The sequence below is a fragment of the Cynocephalus volans genome, chromosome 6 (genome assembly GCF_027409185.1).
Source record: "Cynocephalus volans isolate mCynVol1 chromosome 6, mCynVol1.pri, whole genome shotgun sequence".
NCBI lineage: Eukaryota > Metazoa > Chordata > Mammalia > Dermoptera > Cynocephalidae > Cynocephalus > Cynocephalus volans.
The window spans coordinates 90,247,925-90,270,212 of record NC_084465.1 but is presented as its reverse complement, the minus strand read 5'-3'; the positions used below and the strand labels follow the sequence as shown (position 1 = coordinate 90,270,212).

General features: G+C 36.7%; 1 protein-coding gene across 2 annotated transcripts in view; it reads right to left on the bottom strand.

Annotated features, from left to right (window-relative positions):
• Positions 1-19,406, bottom strand: part of TAX1BP1 (Tax1 binding protein 1) — an 80,584-nt gene extending 61,178 nt beyond the window's left edge. For both annotated transcript variants that reach the window (XM_063099551.1, XM_063099552.1), the window contains exons 1-2: positions 19,260-19,406; positions 12,203-12,371 (exon numbers count right to left, since the gene is read on the bottom strand). In XM_063099551.1, coding sequence (XP_062955621.1) covers positions 12,203-12,364 — 162 coding nt within the window. In that variant the 5' untranslated portion in view covers positions 12,365-12,371; positions 19,260-19,406. The remainder of the gene's footprint in view (positions 1-12,202; positions 12,372-19,259) is intronic.
• Between the last annotated feature and the right edge of the window lie 2,882 nt (positions 19,407-22,288).

Sequence of the window (22,288 nt, the reverse complement as noted above, 5' to 3'; positions counted from 1 at the left end):
ATCTGATAACTGAGATGTCTACTCAGACCAATAAACAGGTAACATATACAGCATGAAAATGCTGGACAAAAAGATGATTCAAGGTCCAGGTGGGATGGAGTGGGATAAGACGATTTTATCACACTACTCAGAAGAGCATGCAATTTAAAATTTATGAACTGTTTATTTCTGGAATTTTCCATTTAATATTTCCAGACTGTGGTTGACTGCAGGTAACTGAAACTGTGGAAAGTGAAACCCCAAATAAAGGGGAACTACTGTAATCAAACTGTCAAAAGTTAAAGAGAGTCCCAAAAGAAGCAAGAGAAAAGTGATTCATCACACAAAGGAGCTCACATAAAATTATCCATGGATTTCTCGGCAGAAACATTATAGACCAGAAGTGAATCCTGTAATACTGCAATGGTGGTGCACTTAAGACTTTTAATTCTGGTATAGAACTTAAAAGATAAAAGCATAAAAATGACTACAACCATAAAACTACATTAAAGGTTACAAAATATAAAAAGATGTAACTTGTGACACTGATAACAAAGTGAAGGGGAGATGTAAAAAGACAAAGTTTTTTAATGCAATTGAAATTAAGCTATTATCAGTTTTAAATAGATTGTTATTAACTATGAAATGTTTACACACAAAAGAAAATAAGATGAGAATCAAAGCATTAAAAAAAAAATACGAAGGCAGCAGAAGAGGAAAATAGGGACAAAGTAACTAAAAAGTCATACAAAAAACAATTAACAAAATGGCAATAGTAAGTCCTCCTCTATCAGTAATTTAAATGTAAATGGATTAAATTCCCCAATCAAAAAACACAAACTGGCTAAATAGATTTTAAAAAATAAAACAGAACTATAAGCTGTCTTTGAAAGACTCACTTTAGACAAAGGGATATACATAGGGTGAAAGTGAAAGGATAGAAAAAAATATCCCTTGCAAGTGGTAACCAAAACAGAGGGAGGTAGCCATATGTGTATCAAATAAAATAGACTTTTACTAAAAAACCATCACAAAAGACAAAGAAGGATATTATATAATGACAAAAGGGTCAATTCATCAGGAAGATATAACAATTATAAATGTATATTCATTTAACAACAGATCACCCAAATATATGAAGCAAACATTGACAGAACTGAAGGGAGAAATAAACAGTAACGCAATAATAGTAGGAGATTCAACAGCCCAATTCTAATAATGGACAGATCAACCAGATAGAAATCAATGAGGAAACAGAGAACTTGAACACTATAGAACAACCGGACCTAACAGACATATGCAAAACACTTCACTCGATAACAGCAGAATACACATTCTTCAAGTGCACACAGAACATTCTCCAGAACAGATCACATATTAGCCACAAAAAAAGTCTTAACAAACTTAAGAAGACTGAAATTATACCAAGTATCTTTTCTAACCACAATGAAATGAAACTAGAAATCAGGAGAAAAAGAAAAACTGGAAAATTCACAAATATGTGGAAAATTAAACAAACTTTTTTTTGGTGGCTGGCCAGTATGGGTATCCAAACCATTGACCTTGGTGTTACAACACCATGTTCTAACCAACTGAGCTAACTGGCCAGCCCAAATTAAACAGACTCTTAAACCAATGGGTCAAATAAAAAAATCAGAAGGGAAACAGAAAATATCAAGACGAATAAAAACAAAAACACAACACACCAAAATTTATAAGATGCAGCAAAAAGCAAAACATCTGAACAGACTTATAACCAGTAAGGAGATTGAATCAGTAATCAAAACCCTCCCAACAATCAAAAGCCCAGGACCAGATGGTCTACAGAATTTTACCAAACAGTTAAAAGAATTTACACCAATCCTTTTCAGACTATTCAAAAAAGTTGAAGAGAAAGGAACATTTCCAAACTCATTTTATGAGGCTATTACACTCATACCAAAATGAGACAAAGACACCACAAGCAACTACAGACTAATATCCCTGATGAATGTTCATGCAAAAATCTTCAACAAAATACTAGCAAACCAAATTCGATAACATATTAAAATGATTACAAACCATGACCGGTGGGATTTAACCTCAATATCATAAAGGCCATATAGGAAAAGCCCATAGTTAACATCATACTCAATAGTGAAAAGTAAAAACCTTTCCAAGATCAGAAACAAGGTAAGGATGCCCCTCTCACCACTTCTATTAAGCACAGCACCGGAAGCTTTAGCCAGAGCAATAGGGAAGAGAAAAAAAAAAAAAAGAAAGAAAGAAAGAAAGAAAAGACATCCAAACTGGAAATGAAGTAAAGTGATCTGTTCACAGATGACATAATCTTATATGTAGAAAACCCTAAATATTCCACGTGGGGACACACACACACACGGACACACACACACACACACAGACACACACAGAGTTAGAATGAATGAATGAATGAGGCAAAGTTGAAGGGTACAAAACACACAAAAATCAGTAGCATTTCCACACACTAACAATGAACAAACCAAAAAGAAAATTAAGAAAATAATTTCATTTACAGGATCATCAAAATGCATAAAATCCTTAGGAATAACCTTGACCCAAGAGATGAAAGACTTGCATGCTGAAAACTAAAAAACATTGCTGAAAGAAATTAAAGAAGATACCAATACATGGGAACATATCCCATATTCATAAAGTGGAAGACTTAATATTGTTAAGATGCCAATCTTAAAAAGAAAGTGATCTACAGATTCAATGCAATCCCTCCCTATCAAAGTCCCAATGCCATTTTTTGCAGAAACAGAAAATAACATATAAAATTCATATTGAATCTCAAAGAACCCTAATAGCCAAACAATCTTGACAAAGAAAAACTTAGAGGCCTCACTGTTGCTGATTTCAAAAGATCAAAAAGCTACATTAATCAAAACAGTACAGTACTGGCATAAAGGCAGGCATACAGACCAATGAAACAGAATAGAGGATCCAGAAATTAACCTTCACATATATGGTCGAATGATATTTGACAAGTATGCCAAGGCTACATAATAGGGAAAGGACAGTCTATTCAATAAATGGTTTTGGAAAAACTGGGTATCCAAATGCAAAAGAATAAAGGTGGATCTTTACCTTACACCATATACTTAAATTAACTCAAAATGGATTAAAGACCTAAAACATAAGACCTGAAACTATGAAACTTCTAGAGGAAAATAAAGGGAAAAATCTTCATGACACTGGATTTGGCAATGCTTTCTTGGAAATGACACCAAAAGCACAAGCAACAAAACCAAGAATAGACAAATGAGACTACATCAAACTGAAAAGCGTCTGTGCAGCAAAAGGCAACAATCAACAGAATGAAAAGGAATGGGAAACAGTATGATATTTTCCATGTAGCTGATAAGGGATTAATATGCAGAATATATAATGAACTTATAATTAACTTGATTCAGCCATTCCACAATGTATACTTATATCAAAACATCATGTTGTACACCATAAATATATACAATTTTTATCTGTCAATTAAAAAATAATTAATTTTAAAAAGAACTTCTACGGCCGGCCCGTGGCTCACTCGGGAGAGTGCGGTGCTGATAACACCAATGCCACGGGTTCGGATCCCATATAGGGATGGCCGGTTCGCTCACTTGGGAGAGCGTGGTGCTGACAACACCAAGTCAAGGGTTAAGATCCCCTTACCGGTCATCTTTTAAAAAAAAAAAAAAAAAAAAAAAGAACTTCTACAACTCAACAATGAAAAACAAATAATCTAATTTTAAAAGGGGCAAAGGACTTGAATATAGACGTTTCTCCAGAGAAGATATACAAATGGACAACAAGCATATGAAAACATACTCAACAACAGTAATTATCAAGGAAATATAAATCAAAACCACAGTAAGACATCAGCTCACACCCGTCAGGATGCCCACTATCAAACAAAAAAGTAAAGAAAAGAAAATAACAAGAGTTAGGGAGAATGCAGAGAAATTGGGACCCTTGCACACTGTTGGTGAGGATGTAAAATGATGCAGCCAGTATGGAAAATACGCAGATTCAAAAGATTAAAAATAGAATTATCTATGACCCAGAAATCCTACTTTTGGGTATACATCCAAAAGAACTGAAAACAGGATCTCAGAGAGATATTTGCACACCCATGTTCATTGCAGCATTATTCACAATAGTCACAACAGATAGAAGCAATCTAAATGTCCATCAAGGAATGAATGGCTAAAGAAAAGGTGATATATACATACAGTGAAATGTTATTCAACCTTATCATATGCTACCACATGGGTAAACCTTGAGGACATTATGCTAGTGAAATAAGCCAGTCTTAAAGGACAAATACTGCATTATTCCACTTATATGAAGTACTTAAAGCAATCAGACTTTTAGAAACAGAAAGTAGAATGGTGGTTTCTAGGGGCTGGTGGAAAAAGGAGTTGTTCCTCAATGGGTATATTCAGTTTTAGTTTTTCAAATCAAAGAGTGCTAGAAATCTGTTGCATAACAAGATCTGTACATATAGTTAACACTACTGATGTACACTTAAAAATAGTTAAGACGGTAAATTTTATGTTATGTGCTTTTTATGAAAAAAAAGGAAAGGAAGGGAGAGGAAAAGAGAAGGAAGAAAGGAAGGGAGGGAGGAAAGTATGTATAAGAGATACAGCAGTAGATTTGGGCTTTGCTGTGTTTTCTGTAACTGAATCACAATAGCTCAGGCTGTTCCTTACTGGTAGGTAACTATAATGGTAACTTATACTTTGCTTTCCTAGATTGCTTAAGTGCAGGCAACCCATCTCAGAGAGTGGATAGGTATCTGCACTTTTATTTTTTTTTTTTAATTTATTTATTTTTTTTTTTAAGATGACCGGTAAGGGGATCTTAACCCTTGACTTGGTTTTGTCAGCACCACACTCACCCAGTGAGCAAGCGGCCATCCCTATATGGGATCCGAACCCGTGGCCTTGGTGTTATCAGCACCACACTCTCCTGAGTGAGCCACGGGCCAGCCCGGTATCTGCACTTTTAGATGTCACATGTGTACTATGCTGGGCCATTAACACCAAAAAAAGGTATATAGAGAACTGAGCCCACCAAGAACTTAGGGCAAGATACAACCCAATTCTCAGTACGAAATCAGAAATATAGAACTATGGCTCAAAACCTTTTTCTTAGGTCACTTCAAGAAGGGCATTTCGGGCATATGTGAAAGACAAATACAGAAGTCTCTCAATCTGAGATATGGAGAACAGGCTCCTTTGGGATGGGTATGTCGTACATATAAGCTCCCACATGAAAGTATTTTAGAGTGGACCACACTGGAAGAAACACAGAAGATGGACATCTGGAAATTATGTAGGAGGCCACTGCAAGAATAATAAAGAAATCTAATTAGGAGAGTCAATAAATCACAAGGAGTCCAAACCACAGGTTGCTTTTCTCTGACTTATTGTCCTAGTCACCTGGCTAGAACTTGATTTTCAATGCTGCAAGATACATTGAAATGCAAGACAATCTGCCTTTTAGTTCACCAGTAGTAAGTATAAAGAAAATTATTACATTTGGAGTTGATAATAGCACTTTTAAAACACTGAAAAATGGCAGGGAGAACATGGGAACACTTAGAAAGGGAGAAAATAATCAAACCTATTATTGTCAAAATATATTGCTTCTAGGAGCCACACCTGAATCCAGTTAACTGTATCCAGAGGTAGAGCTAGAGGCTGTTTCTATGTTAAGGAAGGAACTGCAGCAAAAGATATTTCACATAGTTTGGTTTGGAGAATTACAATAGTAGTGGGAATCATTCTTCTGTTATTACTGCAACATCAAAATAAGAGGGAAAATTAAACAAGTGTGACATGGAAGAAAGAAAAACACAAATGTGTTCCTTTTCAACAGGATTAACATTTTAGAGAAACTTGTTAGATGAAAAGTACTGATCATAAAGGAAATTCTGAGAGGAAACATACAGAAGACCAGAATGACATGAAGGTTACCTAGTAAAAATAAAAATTATTAATAAATCCTGGAGAACCCTGAAGAGAAAGTGAGAGAGACAGAAACATTAGGGTGGGGAGAGTGCAAAGAGAGAGCACTTGCAGAGAGAAAAACAGAGATGGGGGCAAAGGGGCTGATTTGGGGAGAGGAGCAAAGGGAGACAGACACAAGACCTGGAATAGGAAAAGGGCTGAAAATAATTAAGCTGATTACATATGGGCATAGCAACATTACCAAGAAATACAATTAAGTGAAAAAACTCAGCCTATAAAAAAGAAGTATAAAATGTCCCTATGAATTTTAAAATCTAGAAAAATTTAACACGAGATATCTCTGAGGAAGGTTGGAGATGGGTAGGAACATTCATTTTCTTTCTTTTGTATACAATGTAGTTTTAAAAAATCATGTTATCAGAAGAGTAAAATTCCTTCCTTTTTAAAAAAATGAATAACTGCAAAAATGCCTAGATATACACACAGAAGATACAATGCTGATTCTAAGACAGAAAGAGCATAAACAGCCCAAATGTTTCTCCATGAAATAAAATGTTACAGAACTACTTATGAGAAAGTAGTGATAATCATAAGTGAAAAATTCAAAACATTAAAAGGCATGCAATATGATGCCAACTATGTTCAAAATATACGCATTAGAAAAAAGACTGAGGGGACTGGCCAGTTAGCTCAGTTGGTTAGAGTGTGGTGTTGCTAACACCAAGGTCAAGGGTTTGGATCCCCAAACTGGCAGCTGCCCAAAAAAAAAAAAAAAAAAAAAAAACTAGAAGAAAATACTTAAAACATTAGCAGTGCTAACCACTGTTTTTAGGTAGGAATATATTTGGGTAGTGGGAATGCAAGACATTAATTTTCTCTTTAATATTTTCTGTATTTTTCCAAATTTTCTAAAATTATGATTTTTTACAACCAGAGAACATTTTTTTTAAAACAGAGAGTGGAATAAGACAGGACTAGAAGGGAGACCAAGGAGAACAACAGAAGGAAAAGTAATATGAAAAGGAAAGGAGAAACAAGGAACAAAGAAACAAAAGTCTGAAACAAGATAGTCAAGCATAAAATAATTGTTTAGGTCCACCTTCCACACTAGGCAACTTAGTTTTATCTGGTTGGCAGCATGACGTAGTGAGAACAGTACCCTGCTGGGAGGTTTTGTTTGCCTGGTCCACAATATGTGACTAATTAGCTATGTGACTTTGGACACATCACATAATCTCTTTGCACTCCCATTTCCTCAACTAGAATAGTATCTCTGAAATGTGAAAACTGTAAAAGTCCTTCTAAAGTTAAAGAAAGACTTCATGGACCATTAGTGTTACTATAAATTATTTTAACTATAAGGTAATTTAATTTGTACTAAGCTTAAATCTAAATGTAAATAAATTCCTTATGCTTATATACTTCTCCAACTAAGACCAAGTCAAATTCATAAACACAAATAGAACAATAAAACTCAAACATAATGTGACATATAATATTTTACTGCAACATATATTTTACTATAACTAAAGTTAAGTTTAACAATAAAGATACAGCATCAGATGCAGTTTCTAAATCATTCCCTGTATTTTTACTTCAATTCTATCACTTCAGAAAATGCACATTGAACTTATTAGCAACTCTGTTACTAATTTCAGATAATCAAACAGGCAAACAGACAAAGAACGAATCTTGAATGTCAGTTTACATGAGGTTCATATTTCAGTTCCAATATTTAACAGATAAACTTGAGCAAGCCACTTCTCTGGACCTCAGTTCCCTCATCTGTAAGATGGGGAATATAACACTCAGATGAAAGATCTTTGTAAAGTATAAAGTAATAAACGTATGTTACATATTTATTTTAGCTATAACTAACACTAATCAAAACTGAGAAAAGGCAGTAAAAAAAACTAAAAGGAAAAAATGTAAAACTTCTAACTCAGTCTATATCCCTCGTATGGCTTCTCTCATTTCCCTACCTAACTTGGACTTCACCATCAGTTAACCATTTCAATAATGCACTCAGAATCACCACATCCTTTTGACTTTCCTTTCCATTCCCACCCTTCTCCATCACCTAATTTGAATGATATCCACTTTTGGCACTCTTTACTCACAATTCTGGGTGCTGAAATTCTCTGGAGAAAATCATAAAACTGTTGCTCAGCAATCTCCTGGTTAACCCACTCCAATTTCCTGTGACATGCTTCCATAGTGGCAAGGCCAAACCTCCATAGTTACGCCCTCACCAACTCTTAGCACATGACCTTGCTCCTCCTTACTGAGGTACCATGGAATGAGTTCCAGTTCCAGTTCAACTGATTGTTGACATATCCTATGAATTCTACTTGCAGATAGTTATTACCCACAACTGATTACCTTGTCTACTTTAGGTCTTCATTACCTCACACAGAATATTAGGATGTCTTGAGTGATCTCTTTACCTCCATTCTCTTCAGATTCCAATTTATCTCACTCACCTCTACTTCACCTCTAAACTTTATTACTCCTTACATAAAAATTATTCCTTTCCATTCATCTTCAAAAAGCATTATCTGTCCCAAGGCAACTCAAATACTTTAATGTGTTCTCAAGCAAACCACACACTGCCATCTTCATTCCTTCACCCTTACCATTACTCTCTGGGCACTCTCTTCCTGCCTGCCTGTCAATATGGTACCTATATCAAAATCATTCTGGAAGGCAATCTGCAGTACTCATAAACTGTTTAAAAGCGAGAATTGCTATAAATATTGTGATTCCACTTCTAAGAATTTACCCTACGAAATAAGTAGACAGATGAACAAAATAACAGGTAGAGATCTTTATTAAGCATTATTTAATGGTAAACATTTAGCAACAAATGTAAATGTCCAATAGTAAGGAACTAGTTCAATGAATATATACACACATACTATGATGTATCAATAGTATAGGTCAAGTATCCCTTATCTGAAAAGTCTTGGGACCAGAAGTGCTTCAGATTTCAGATTTTTTTGAATTTTGGAATATTTGCATTATATTTACCAGTGAAGCATCCCTAGTCCAAAAATCTGCAATCTGAAATGCTCCAAAGCTCCAATAAGTAGTTCTTTTAAGCACCATGTCAGTGCTCAAGAAGTTTTGAATTTTGAAGCATTCTGGATTTCGGGATTTCAAATTAGGGATACTCAACCTCTATGTGTATCTATATTCATTATACACACATTATGTACGTGTACACTTATTATTTCACTATATGTAGCTATAAACCAATATATTAACAACAGCTATCCCAAGGTAAATTTACTTTCTTCCTTAAGCCTTTCTGAATTACCTGAAATTTTTACTACATTCTTGAACTTCCTATTGAGTTTTAAAGTACTATACAAGCAAAAAAGATGAAAAGGATATTCTACCAAGATTTTTCTTTTTCTTTTTTTGCTTAGAAAAAGGTTACAGTCCTTGGAGTGCATAAGGAAAAAGGCATAGTTCAGCATTACCAAAGCAAAAATCAGCAGGTAATAACAAAAAAAAGGGAAGCCAGCGATTAAGTCTTATAAAGGAGCCTTACTTGGCACACTAAGTTATTTGGTCTTGGCATTATTCTATAAACAATGAAGAACAACTGAAGAGATTTAAACAAGAGAAAGACATGATCAGCTTTTCATTTTATATTAGAGTTTATATGGAGCAGTTTAAAGAATAGATAGAGGTAAGGGGGCAAAATGAAAACAGGGAAAACAGATGACCTATTGCAATAGTCTTAGAAAAAAATAAGGAGGACATGAACTAGAGCAGTGACATTTAGGATGTACAAATACGTTAAGCAGTATTTAGCCCAAGGACAGACCACCACTGAAGGACTTGCAGACACCTTGGGGCTGGGATTCTCTTTCCTCTTTTGGAGAAAAAGAACAGGGCAGTGGAAGTAATTTTTCTTGTTTTCATTTTTAAGAAACAAGAAAACAGAAGTTAAGTGTCTTTGCACTAAATGAGTGACTTGGACTTCTGCACAGTGAAGACAGGCTATGATGCTCTGTATGTCTTATTGTATGACAACACAATCATGGACTCTAATGCAGGACTTCAAACTTCTGCTGAAATGTTGGGGACATTTCATTAGGTTTTTTGGTCCCCCACCTCCCTTGCTCATCAGATATGTCACCTTTCTTAATTCTCCTGCTGCCACCATCTTTGATTCATAGGGATGTATAGTTTATAGTCAAAAAAGAGCCAACGGAAGGATTTTCTTTCTCAGTGAGATATGCAGAACTTGGGATGTATGTAAATATAAATATTATATATATATATGTAATACTGACTTTAAAAAAGTCCCCCAACATACATCTTTTTTAATCTGTGTCAAAAGTGTATTTTCAGAGAAAATCTTATTTTCATACTTGGAGTTTTCATTGGCACTCATTTGTATAAGTGCATTTCCTCACACACAGGCCCCACACCCACAACGTGGAAGTGTCACACAGCACCTGTACAAAGAGACAGGCTAATCCCTTCTTCTATTACCTTGATCTTTCCCCCAACTTCCTAACACTTATTAATTTATGAAATTGCTTTTCTCAGCGCAGTTTTGTTTTGTGTGTCCACTGGATTACAAACTTCACTAAAAAATACAAAACACACACACAAAAAGAAATGTAAGCAAGCAGTAAAATTAGTAAAACTGGTGTCTGGCTGGATTTGAAGAGAAAGTCCTAAGCTTTTGGCTTAGATGATAGGCCATTAAAGAAAAATGAGAAAAATACAAGAAATAAACACATAGTCTGAATGAAAAAAGTGAAGATTCATCTTCTTGAAATGTAATTTTTCAAACAGCCTACACATATACAAAGATTTTCCACTGCCCCTAAAAAGAAGTCTATAAACAGTTTAGCCTAACACCGAAGGTCTATCATAGACAGACTGAAACTTAACTCCACTCTCATCGCCCTCAACTTCCCTAAATAAAGCTTATGTTCTAGTCAAAATAACCTACGAATTATCATGAACATTCTCACCTCTGTGCTCTTGCTCATACCGTTTTGCGTCTGGAAATGCTCTTCCTTTCCCTCAATGACATTTCCCTGTTGACTTTTTCCTCTCCAACCCATTCTTACAGAGAACACCAGTTCTCAATCAGTATCTTTATCATAATACCAATATCTCACATAAAATTAAAATTAATACTGATTTCAAAAAATGTTTTCAATGAATGTTTCTCCATTTTAGAATATGACAAGCCTAAAAAACTTATACGAAAAGTAAACAGTAATAACTCATCTATTCAGAAACATCAAGGGGTAAGGGATTCAAAAAAAGAACTGAAATATCATTAAATGCCAAAACTTTGTTTTGTCCAAATATAGTTTTTCTACCTGCCTTACACTATTAGGCCGGACTTCCACTTCTAAATACTTTCTATGTGCTTAATTCTAGCAGCTAGTCCTACTTCTACTTTGCTGTTTAACTTATACAGACTAGACAATTCAAATTTCAAGCCCGTTAAAATCTTATCTAAAATAAAACAAACAGATTCTAAGGAAGATTTTAGAGCGACCAAGGAGAAAATTGATTAAAGTTTACTATTTGGACATTCATGACACTATTCTGACTGCTCAAAGGACACTCATGTTTTGGTTCTCCACTATATTCTGAAGAGTTAAAATTGCTAGAAAACTTCTAGCACAGTGAGGTACCATGTGAAGATCATCTCAACGTAATTTTCAAGCAAATATTATACAAAATGATTGGTGAAATATAAGGACTGGGACTCCTGCCATCAAAGACTTTACTTGTCAGTCATGTAAAACAGATCATTCTTCTAAAATAGAGCAATATGAGCAACATTTAAGCAACACAGGACAACAATAGAAGAGATAACACTGCTGTAAAGCTGTACAAAATTAATTACAAATAACTGGAAGAGAGTGAATGATACAAGAACATAAAGGAAAATACCTTTTCTTCAGGTAAGGAATGAAGAAAATAGGGGGAAAAAAAATCTAAAAAAAATTTCACCGAACTTTTAGAGAAGATGAGCTTTTTGATCATAGAGAGGAAAACCTGGTGAAATAAAGTCTTCAACATTTATTTTATACTACTGTGTGCTGTTAAATTATTTTGTGGTGATGTTTATAAAAATGAGCCTTAATTGAGAGTTGAGACAAGAGTATTATAAGTTACTTATCAATCTGTTTAAAAAGAAAATAAAAAGTGCCTACATGGAAGACATATTCAGAAAGTTTTCTTACCTTGAATATACCAACCCAATCTTTTGGATGTGGATGGATATATGGAGTTAAGGTGTAATGACATTCCAGGTGTGCATTAGGAAGATAACTCTTGGCCACATTTTGAAAAATGACATGGGCAAAGTTGGAAGTCTGCAATGGGACTTCTTGAAAAGATGTCATTGTCAATCTGAAACAAGTAATTCACACAAGTTAAACACCAACTAAGAATAAACTTATGGCTTCATAAAATACATAACAGTTCATGCAAATTTCATGGATATTTTGCATGCCATAATTGAGAAGAAACATACTTTTTAAATATTGAAATTCCTCCTCCTTTAAAATGTGATTAACTATAAATATACAGAAAAATTGAAAAATAACTAAAGCCAATATGGGGGTTAAAAAAAAAACTCAACCCACATGGGGGTTAAAAAGTTAAAAAACCAAAAACGAAAACTCTCAACTCTCCTGGAAAGCCTATCCCTCCACTTCTATTCCAACCAAAAGCAAATGAACCAGAGGTGTTTCAGTGCACACACACTGCCAATATAAACCTGTTGGCCCCTAGCAACAGACACTACGGAACAGAAACAAGGACAATTAAAATTTGTTTATTGGCTACTGGTCAATTAACTTTTATTTTCTATGTAGAAGTCTTGAACTTCATCATTCCCCCCGCCCCCAACCTATCCCTCTCTTCTCCTCAGGTTCTAGGCTTCTATTACTGAACTTGATGCTAACTTCTCTGTGCCTGCATTCCTGCTCCATGTCATGATCTCCTGGACCAGCAATTTTCAATCCTATTTACAAATTAGAATCATTAGGGGCCTTTAAAAAGAAAAAGACAGTGACTTTCTGGGAGTGGGACCTGTAGGGGGGATGGGGAACAGTCCATACATATATTTTTCCCCAGTCTCCCCAAGGAATTATAAGCCTATATGCAGCCAGGATAGAGAGAACCACTATTTAGACTCTGATCTAACCCAACAACTTAAGCCTCTACTATCACCTCTCAATCATTTCCACAGATCCCAGACCCAGTCTGTCTTCTTGGCCTTCTGGTACAAGATTGTTTAGATGTCTCAAACTATGTAAACTCTCAGCTGGTCTACTTGAAACAGCTCAGCCTATTTGTTCCTCTCTAACTGTACTAATTCTACCCTTTCATTTTGGGCTCAGTGATCCTATCTTGATTTCTAGTATTCATGTACCACATATCTACTGATTAAAAATAAATGATATCAAAAAATAAAAATAAAAGTATAGTGTCAATGAAATACATACTGTTTAAAATCTATTAGAGATTCAGTGAATGCTCACCAGCTTAGTGAACACTAAGCACTGGACAGCAGATAAATGATGAGAGCGGATTATAAATACCACAAGACCCAAATGTTTTCCATATTCTGTGCCCTACTTTTGAGAAAAAGGAAACGACTGGGGATTTACTCAAAAACACAATCCAGGCTGGCCAGTTAGCTCAGCTGGTTAGAGCGAAGCCTTGTAACACCAGGATCACAGGTTCAGATCTCTGTACTGGCCAGCCGCCAAAAAAAAAAAAAGCAATCTACAGGGTATGCCATAGGCTCAGCACAAGCACTGATTCTACAGTACATGTAAAACTGTGACTGATTTTATGGCACTTGCTTCTAAGTCATTAAAACTGCAGTCTCTGTCATAACAAGGGAAATGGGGGCAAGATTTTTGTTAACCAAATTAATCTAATTTATTACACAATTAAATGAGGTTTTTACAGAGCAAGTACAGCAGTAAGGCTCTACTCATATTTTAGCAATTATAAGAAGCCATATTGCTAAGACCTAAGAGAGTTTGCTTTTCATAACTGTTTCTTTTGCTGACCTATTTGAAATACTAAGGCAAATTTTTAAAGTTTTGAAATAACAAGCACTTTAGAAATATCAACTTTGCTTGTTATGCTTCTCTTCTGCTTCTATTATGATCAAAGTACTACTTCACTGAACAATATATTGGATATACCATAAAGAGACTGTTAATCATGAACATGGATGCCACTGTGATAAAATATCAGGCTAGCTGTCTGTTAGCCTTTCTCCACCTGAGGTTTGCAAAGATTTCAAGGTTAACAGTACATTCAGTAGCAAACTTCCTTTACTTCTGCACTAACAGAAGGGGCTTGACTACCAGCAACCCTATTTCATGGAAAAACAACTGTGAATACTCTCCACCTGTGCTTCTAAAGCCTTCAAGAAAATGAAAAGGTAGCATTTATAAACTCTAAGGAACTCTAATATAACTTAAGAGTTGTATTATTTTGTTTCTTTGAGCTGTCTGAGCTAATCTGACCTCAGAAGGGAAAAACCCACCAATTCCAGTTCGTTTAAAAAATACTCACTACTAAGATACCAGTAAAATCAATGGAATCAACCTCTATTAGATACAACTACCAAAAGTGAGTTAAGTGAACCAGTAATATTTTTCTATGCAGAAAGTGAGTATTTAGGTTTCTTTGAGGAAAATATTCAGTGAGGAAATAACCTAGCTTAGAATAAGCTTTCCATGCTTTTAATTAAAAGATATTAAAGGATAAAACTTTTCTTCTTAAAATTTAACATGCCATTTCCTAAAGTAAATTAAATCAACAAAGCTGTAACTGTTTATAAAACAAGGCAGTGGAGTTTAAACTTTTGTTTAACCTCAGTTGCAACAGGTTCTTAAAAATCCATAATCCAGGGCTGGCCGGTTAGCCAAGTTGGTTAGAGCACAGCCTTGTAAAACCAAGGTCAAGGGAGTGGTCTCCCATACTGGCCAGCTGCCAAAAAATAAAAATAAATAAATAAAAATTCATAATCCAATTTATTACTTTATGCTTTTACTTCATTGAAAAGTTTTTAGGTATAAAATTGCATGTAGGTATACATATATGTATTTATACATGTGTATATATGTTTATAAATGCATCAAAAGGGATTCAAAAAGTACACACCATACAGTTAATAGTCTTTACTTATGAAGAATGTGTGTGAAAAGAGGACTTAAGAGGACTTTAACTTTTTTTTTTTTTTTTTGGCATCTGGCCAGTATGAACTATAACTTTAAACTCAATTTAATGTTTCAATTTCAACAAGTATTATTTTTATTGTTTTAAGTAACCATAGTAACAAGAAATTTCATTTTTTAACCCTCCCCCCAAAATTCAAGTTTTTAATAGAAAACACTAACATTGCACTTCAAATATACTGACAATGTTTCTAAGTCTTATGAGTAGGTTAATAATTTGTAATCATCCTATTAATAGCCTTAATTAATCTCTCTTCAATGTGCCAACCTTTCTGAAAATGTCAATGCTGTTGTAATTATAGAAATATTTTACAAAAGTTCCAGTATGGTTGTTATTCTTTGTTTTTTACTTTTCTTACTAAATTACAATATAGCTTCTAGTCATAAAAAAAGTTAATGTGAATGAATGCAATCTGAATATATTTACATCATGAATCAACCCATTTTAAATAGTAAAATAAAATTCCTAATTCCCACACAGTTCCTCTGGTTCACTCCTCCCGCAGATAAAGAAATAGAATGAAGAGACTGGGCAAGCTTGTAAAAATGTTGGAATTCATTGAGAATGCCAAACGCATACACATACAGACTAGTGGGAGAAGTAATATGCAAAGTCACTGCATCACCTTGTGGTAATGCCTGGGAAGTGTAGCTTCACTAACATCCTGAGAAAAAAATACAAACCTCACCTCAGCTGAAGAAAGGAAACACAGCGCCTACACAGAGAAGTGGAAGCAAGCAGCTTTACCATACCAAAGTTTGCTTCCCATTCTCTAAAGCACATCTCCAGAAGCAGGAGTACAGTAAGATAGCAAGCCCAAGTAAAAAATTTTCCAGTCAACAATTTGGCTGGGAAACAAAGTCCGAAATGTATAAACATGCTGCAGTTCCCTCCTCCAGGTTTCCTACTACATTCCCTAAAGTACTAATATCACTAGAATTCCTTTACTTGTGTAACGCTATAAAAGTCTTTGGTCTAAAATCCAATTTTGTTATTTTGGGAATTCCATATGTCTAAAAAAAAGACAAATAATATGCAGTGGGCATTCAGTCTAGTATCTAGCTAAAATAAATTTGGGGGAAAAAAAGGATTTCAATATTATCTTTACTTCCTCCTCTTAGAACTTTTCTTTCTTTTTTTTTTTTTAAAGATGACCAGTAAGGGGATCTTAACCCTTGATTTGGTGTTGTCAGCACCACACTCAGCCAGTGAGCGAACCTGCCATCCGTATATGGGATCCGAACCCGGGGCCTTGGTGTTATCAGCACCGCACTCTCCCGAGTGAGCCACAGGCCGGCCCCTCTTAGAACTTTTCAAATCCCCAAAACAGGCCTGGCTTTTGTGGTAGTACTTTTCCAGTGGCTCCTGATACTTATTTTACTTAACTAATCCAAAAATGTAAGCCTTAATCAACTTAGTAGAAAACAGACCACATTAAGAACTTCTGTGCATTAAACATATGAAGTCAAAAAAAGCTTCTTTAATTTACATAAAATTTTAATATAACTTGCCAATCCTAACAATTCAAATTCAAAAAGAAATAAGGTAATTTTGTTATGTGTGATATTATAGTGACTATATCTTTTTAAAAGTCCTTATCAGTTAGAGATACTAAAGTAATTATCTTATGTCTTATGTCTGAGATTTGCTTTAAAACTCCAGGGGAAAGAAACAAACGTGCTGGAGGGTAATAAGAAGATTAGCAAAATATTGGTTCATCTGACTTTGTTCTCCTTTTGTATACATTTGAAAATTTCTATAGTAAAAAGTTAGTAAGACCAAAGCAAATAAAAGATTAGTAATAAAAACTCCATGTATGACCTACTTTAATAGAAACACATTGCATTTTAGAATACGAACACTTAGTTCCCTTAGAAGTGTTACAATCCAGGTAGTGGTCAACAGAGCTGATGAAAGTTTTAAAAATCTTCACTTAAAAAAATATGAACCTTTGGCCGGCCCGTGGCTCACTCGGGAGAGTGTGGTGCTGAGAACACCAAGGCCCCGGGTTCGGATCCCATATACGGATGGCCGGTTCTCTCACTGGTTGAGCGTGGTGCTCACAACACCAAGTCAAGGGTTAAGATCCCCTTACCGGTCATCTTTTAAAAAAAAATATATATATATATATGAACCTTTAAAATCATCCCCAAACTTCAGTCCTATAGGACAACAAGACACCTGAATGGGAAAAGTGACTGGCATGCAGAAAGTTTCCACTTAGCTGGCCGGTTAGCTCAATTGGTTAGAATACGGTATAATACCAAGGTCAAAAGTTCGGATTCGGTACAGACCAGCATCACCACCCCCAAAAGTTTCCAATTATTCATACTTTAGCTCTAACAAAGATTATCAACCGGTTTGCAGAACTTTACTCCAGAAAATGTTATCAGCAATCTTTCTGGAAGGCAGAAGCAACGCCCCTAGACTATTAATTTGCACTCTTGCATACATCCCTATCTCCAGAATCCTTTACAGCTAGCTAAGTGCCAGTACACTCTGCCCAGGTGTCACCCACACCACTTCTATTTTCTTTTTAGATTTAAGTTGATTTCTAAAATGTTATGCTCTTGGCTCACATATATTAGGGAATAGGTAATTTTAATCTTCTAAAGATTTATTTGGAGCAAAATAAACTTTAAAAAGCCAGAAGTGTGTAAAGCCCAAATTTTACATAGTATTATCCATTCCTAAAGAATACAATCCAATAAACTTCACATAATTCCCCCAAAGAGATACACAGAAGGAGCATCGTTAGGATCTTTCATGAATATTTACACATCATTAAAAAGGTTGAAACTCGGTTAGCTCAGTTGGTTAGAGCGCGGTGTTGTAACACCAAAACCCCGTAACTGGCCATCCGCAAAAATAAACAAATAAATAATTAAAAGGCTGAAACTAAGAATGTCAAAATACCTGTTATTTCTGTTATGGAAAAGGTATTTACAGGTTAATTCTACACAAATGGCTATAGTCAATTGTAAACAGAGGTGTGCAGCTTAAGAACGTGATGAGTAGAAAACAAAAACTACAATATGTTACTCTGAAGCTGGAAGATCAGGTTGCCTAAAGTTGTTCCTAGCCTAGTAAAATAATCCTTCAAGAAATCATCTTCTCGCTTGAATAGAACGAAGGAGAAAGCCTAGCTTCAGTCCCTTCTCCATACCCGAAGGGCATTTTGAGGACAATCAGCCCACTTTTAGATTAATATATTAGCGACAAGCGCCAGTCTAAACCTGCCCACAACTTGCAAGCGGGGTGTCTGGGTGGAGAAGAGGGAAAGAGTTGTGAGTTGTGAAATCAAGGAAAGTCGACTAAGCAAAAAAAGATGTGACGCCCCTCAGATGATTTCTTAAAATACCCTTCGAGCACTAGCGGGAGGGGTCCCTTCATCGACAGCTGCAGAGCTAATTAATTCCACAGCCCAGGTGCAGTAGGAAATCCGGCGACAGCTAACTCCCCCCGCGGCCCTGAAATGTAGGCGGCGCAGGGAGTCCCCGCCTCCTTCTCCTCCGGCGACTCACACCAAAACAGTTTTCTCTCCGCAGCGGCAAGCCCGAGCGTCCTTTCCCAACTTGGCCTACATGTTTTCCCAAGCTTATCTACGCCGGTAGCACACACATTGCCCTCAACACAGTCACCCAGAGTGAGCCTCGGACACGAGAGGTTTTTTTCGAGGGTCATCCGCGTCACTAGCCCCCAAAGGGCCTCCGTCGCACACACCTCCTCCGAATCTCCAAGGCCTATCCCGCGGGCCTCCCCGCCGTGTGGGGCGGCCACCCGTCCCTCTTCCAACCCCACCGCTGAGCCGGGTCGCCCACACACCCGTCACAATTGCAGTTTGAGAGGGAAGGCTTGTCCGCGGGAAGGAAAGCATCGTCATTTGGCAGTATCGTCACCACGGAGACCATTCCCGAGACCCGCCAGGCCCCTAGACTCTAGGGACTGAGGGACGTAGTACGAGCCCCGAAAGAGCTCCAGCTGGGGTCCGCCCCGCACGAGGCGCCGGGGCGGACCGGGAAGGTGCCTTACCCAGTGAAGGGCTCCTGGACCGAGGAGGAGCATTAGACAGACTTCCGATTCGGAGCAGCCATCGGCCACCGAACCTCTTCCGCCAACACCGCCTCCCTCTACCGACCGGCTACGCCTCCCCTCGTAGCCGAGAGCCGGTGCCACGTCACTTCCGCTCACAGGACGGTCTCTTCCGCCGCCGCCTCCGCCGCCCCATCCGCGGCAACGCGCCTCTCACCCTTCCTGCAGTGGTTTGCAACCGCCTGACTTGGAGCAGGTCCAAGGCGATGTTTTCCCTAGGCCGGCTACCCCTTTTCTTTTTTCGGCCTGTCTATTTTCGTTCAGCGACCTAATCGTAATAAAACAGGGTCCTTTTAGATTTACGTTTATTTTATAATTATTTTGATATATGAAATGGGGAAACGTACCAGTGAGTTAAGTAACTTACCAGCGAGGGGGAAAGGGCAGCCCGGAGATATGAACCGTTACCGTGTCGGCCTGGATCTTTAAAGTATGCCTAAGCTAATCCACCTGTTTTTTAAATAAGGATATGGAGAACCAGAGAAGTGAAGGAAGCGACCACACGGCTAGGGCTGCCTAGACTCCAAAGCTCTCTCCCAACTCTTGGTCTAGTCCTGTGCTTTTTTTAACCACGAAGTTTTGTTCGATGTAAATTTTTAGGGTTTTGTTTTTTTTTTAAGAGCTTTTCAGTTCTAATGCTCATGATTCTATTTGCTCGCTCCTGCAGTGGTCTCTTTCTTTGAGTTGTTAACTGCTTTCATTATCTGTATTTGGTGTGCCTGAATTTTGTCCTGTGTTCTCTGTTGAATTGTAATTTCGAAAATCACTTTTCACTCAAATATATTATCTTCTTACATTAGGCATTCAGTTTAAATCCTAACTCCACGGAAGCAAGTGTGTTCTATTCGAATTTGTAATATATCCATGTTGCCATAAAACCCTGATAAAATTTGCAAATCGCCAGTGAAGAAAGGATAATAAATTAGATCACATTAAACGTGAAAGCACCTTCTAAATACAGAACATGCAAACCCTCTTTTATATACTTTCATCTTTACTAACCTACTTGTAGCTGTCATCTGCTGATCTCCAAGTCACTCTTCCACATTCATTGAACTCTCACCGAAATGCAGTCTTCCTCTCCATCCCAAGCCCTTCAGTGTCTATCTGGATGAGATTAAAACTAAAGGGCCAGGCTGGCGGTCCTTCAGTTAGTTAGAGCACCGTGTTATAACATTAAGGTCAAAGGGTTTGGATCCTCATACCAGCCAGCCACCAAAAAAATAAGCTAACAGACCAGCTTTCTGGCCTTTTAATTTCTTGAATCCCTCACCTCCAGTCATCACCTCAACTCCACTCCAGATACTTATTTTTCCCTTTCTTTTTTAAATGAAGCATCCTCCACTTAGACCACAACTTCCTATTCTTCTAACTTGCTTATTCAAATAAGCCAAGTATAACTATTTTTCAAACTCATCAGGATCACTAATCCATTAAGCTTTCTTCTTTTAAGACTTCCCTCATTATCCAACTTAGAGCCCATAGACTGTCATTTCATTGACATTACTTCCAATACCCTCACTTCCCTTTACTTCTTATCTTGCACACCAAGTGCAATTTCCTACAACAAACATGTTACAGACTCTGTGGTCATAATGATGCTTTACCACTAAAGGTTATGTCTGGAAATACTAAGCAAAAATTCTGAAGTTAAAATTGAGTGTCTTGGGAAGTTTCTTGCACTATCAAAGAGAGAAACTATAATTTATGATATTAAGAAACAGAGCCTGCAGAGGTTTATACTTCAGTAAGACCTTTGCCCCACAAGGCTCCTAATGACGTTCTTTGTTCCTTGTGCAACTGAAAGTTCACTGGAATGTAAATATTCTCTAACCTCTCTTACTTATCTTACTAAGAATAGCCAGCATAGTGCTTTGCATTCTTAAGGTACATATGTCAACAAGGTTCTTCCTTGTCAGTGTTTCTTATTAAATATCTTTATTTTGTGAATCATTGCATATCAATGGTAATTAAAGTTAATAAAGATTATTTTGAGATGTTATTAAGATAATCTTTTAAAGGCTTACTTTTAACAAAGGCTGAATCAAATTTTTAGGCTGAAATGTGTTTTTATTTCCACAGATCCCAAACCCTCCCTCCTTCTTAGGAGCCCTACATGATCTCTTTTTTTATATTCAAGCCCCATCTCCATTGGATCTTTTTTTTTTTTTTTTTTTTGGCTGCTGGCCTGTGAGAGAATCTGAACCCTTAATCTTGGTGTTAGCAGCACTGCTTTCTTTTTTTTTTTTTTTTTTTTTTGGTCTTTTTCGTGACCTCACTCAGCCAGTGAGTGCACCGGCCATTCCTATATAGGATCCGAACCCGCGGCGGGAGCGTCGCTGTGCTCCTAGCGCCGCACTCTCCTGAGTGCGCCACGGGGTCGGCCCAGCAGCACTGCTTTCTAACCAAGTGAGCTAACCCGCCAACCCTCCCATTGTCTTTTAAACATGCTCAAGTCTCTTATTTAATTTTTAAAAACTTCTCTAGCTCCGTATTTCCCTCCAGCTACTACTGTCTTTTGTCTTCAGCTTCTCTACCTCACTTCTGTAAAGAATTGTCTATATTGCACTCCTTCATTTCCCACCAGTTTCACCCCTCTTCATTCTGAATGCTGCCCCCATCACACCAAAACAGGTTGCATTAAGAATCATAATATGCATAATGTGCTCTAGACAGGCAAATCTATCTTAATATTCATGCGCTTTCCATGGATGCTATCAAAGGACAAAATTACAACAAATTTAAAGATCTGAATTGGTTTTATTGCCATTCTAGAATCAGGCAACACTTTATTCCATAAAATAGAATAAGTGTTCCAATGAGCCAAGCAGAGGAGTTTTGTTTTATAGACAGGAAAAGCTGAAGAAAGCAGAAACAAAGAACAAAAACAGAATTGGTCATTTCAAAGTTTCTTTCCTTGTTAAGTAGGGACAGCGAGACAGAATAGAAAGATAACTGATTAACTGATT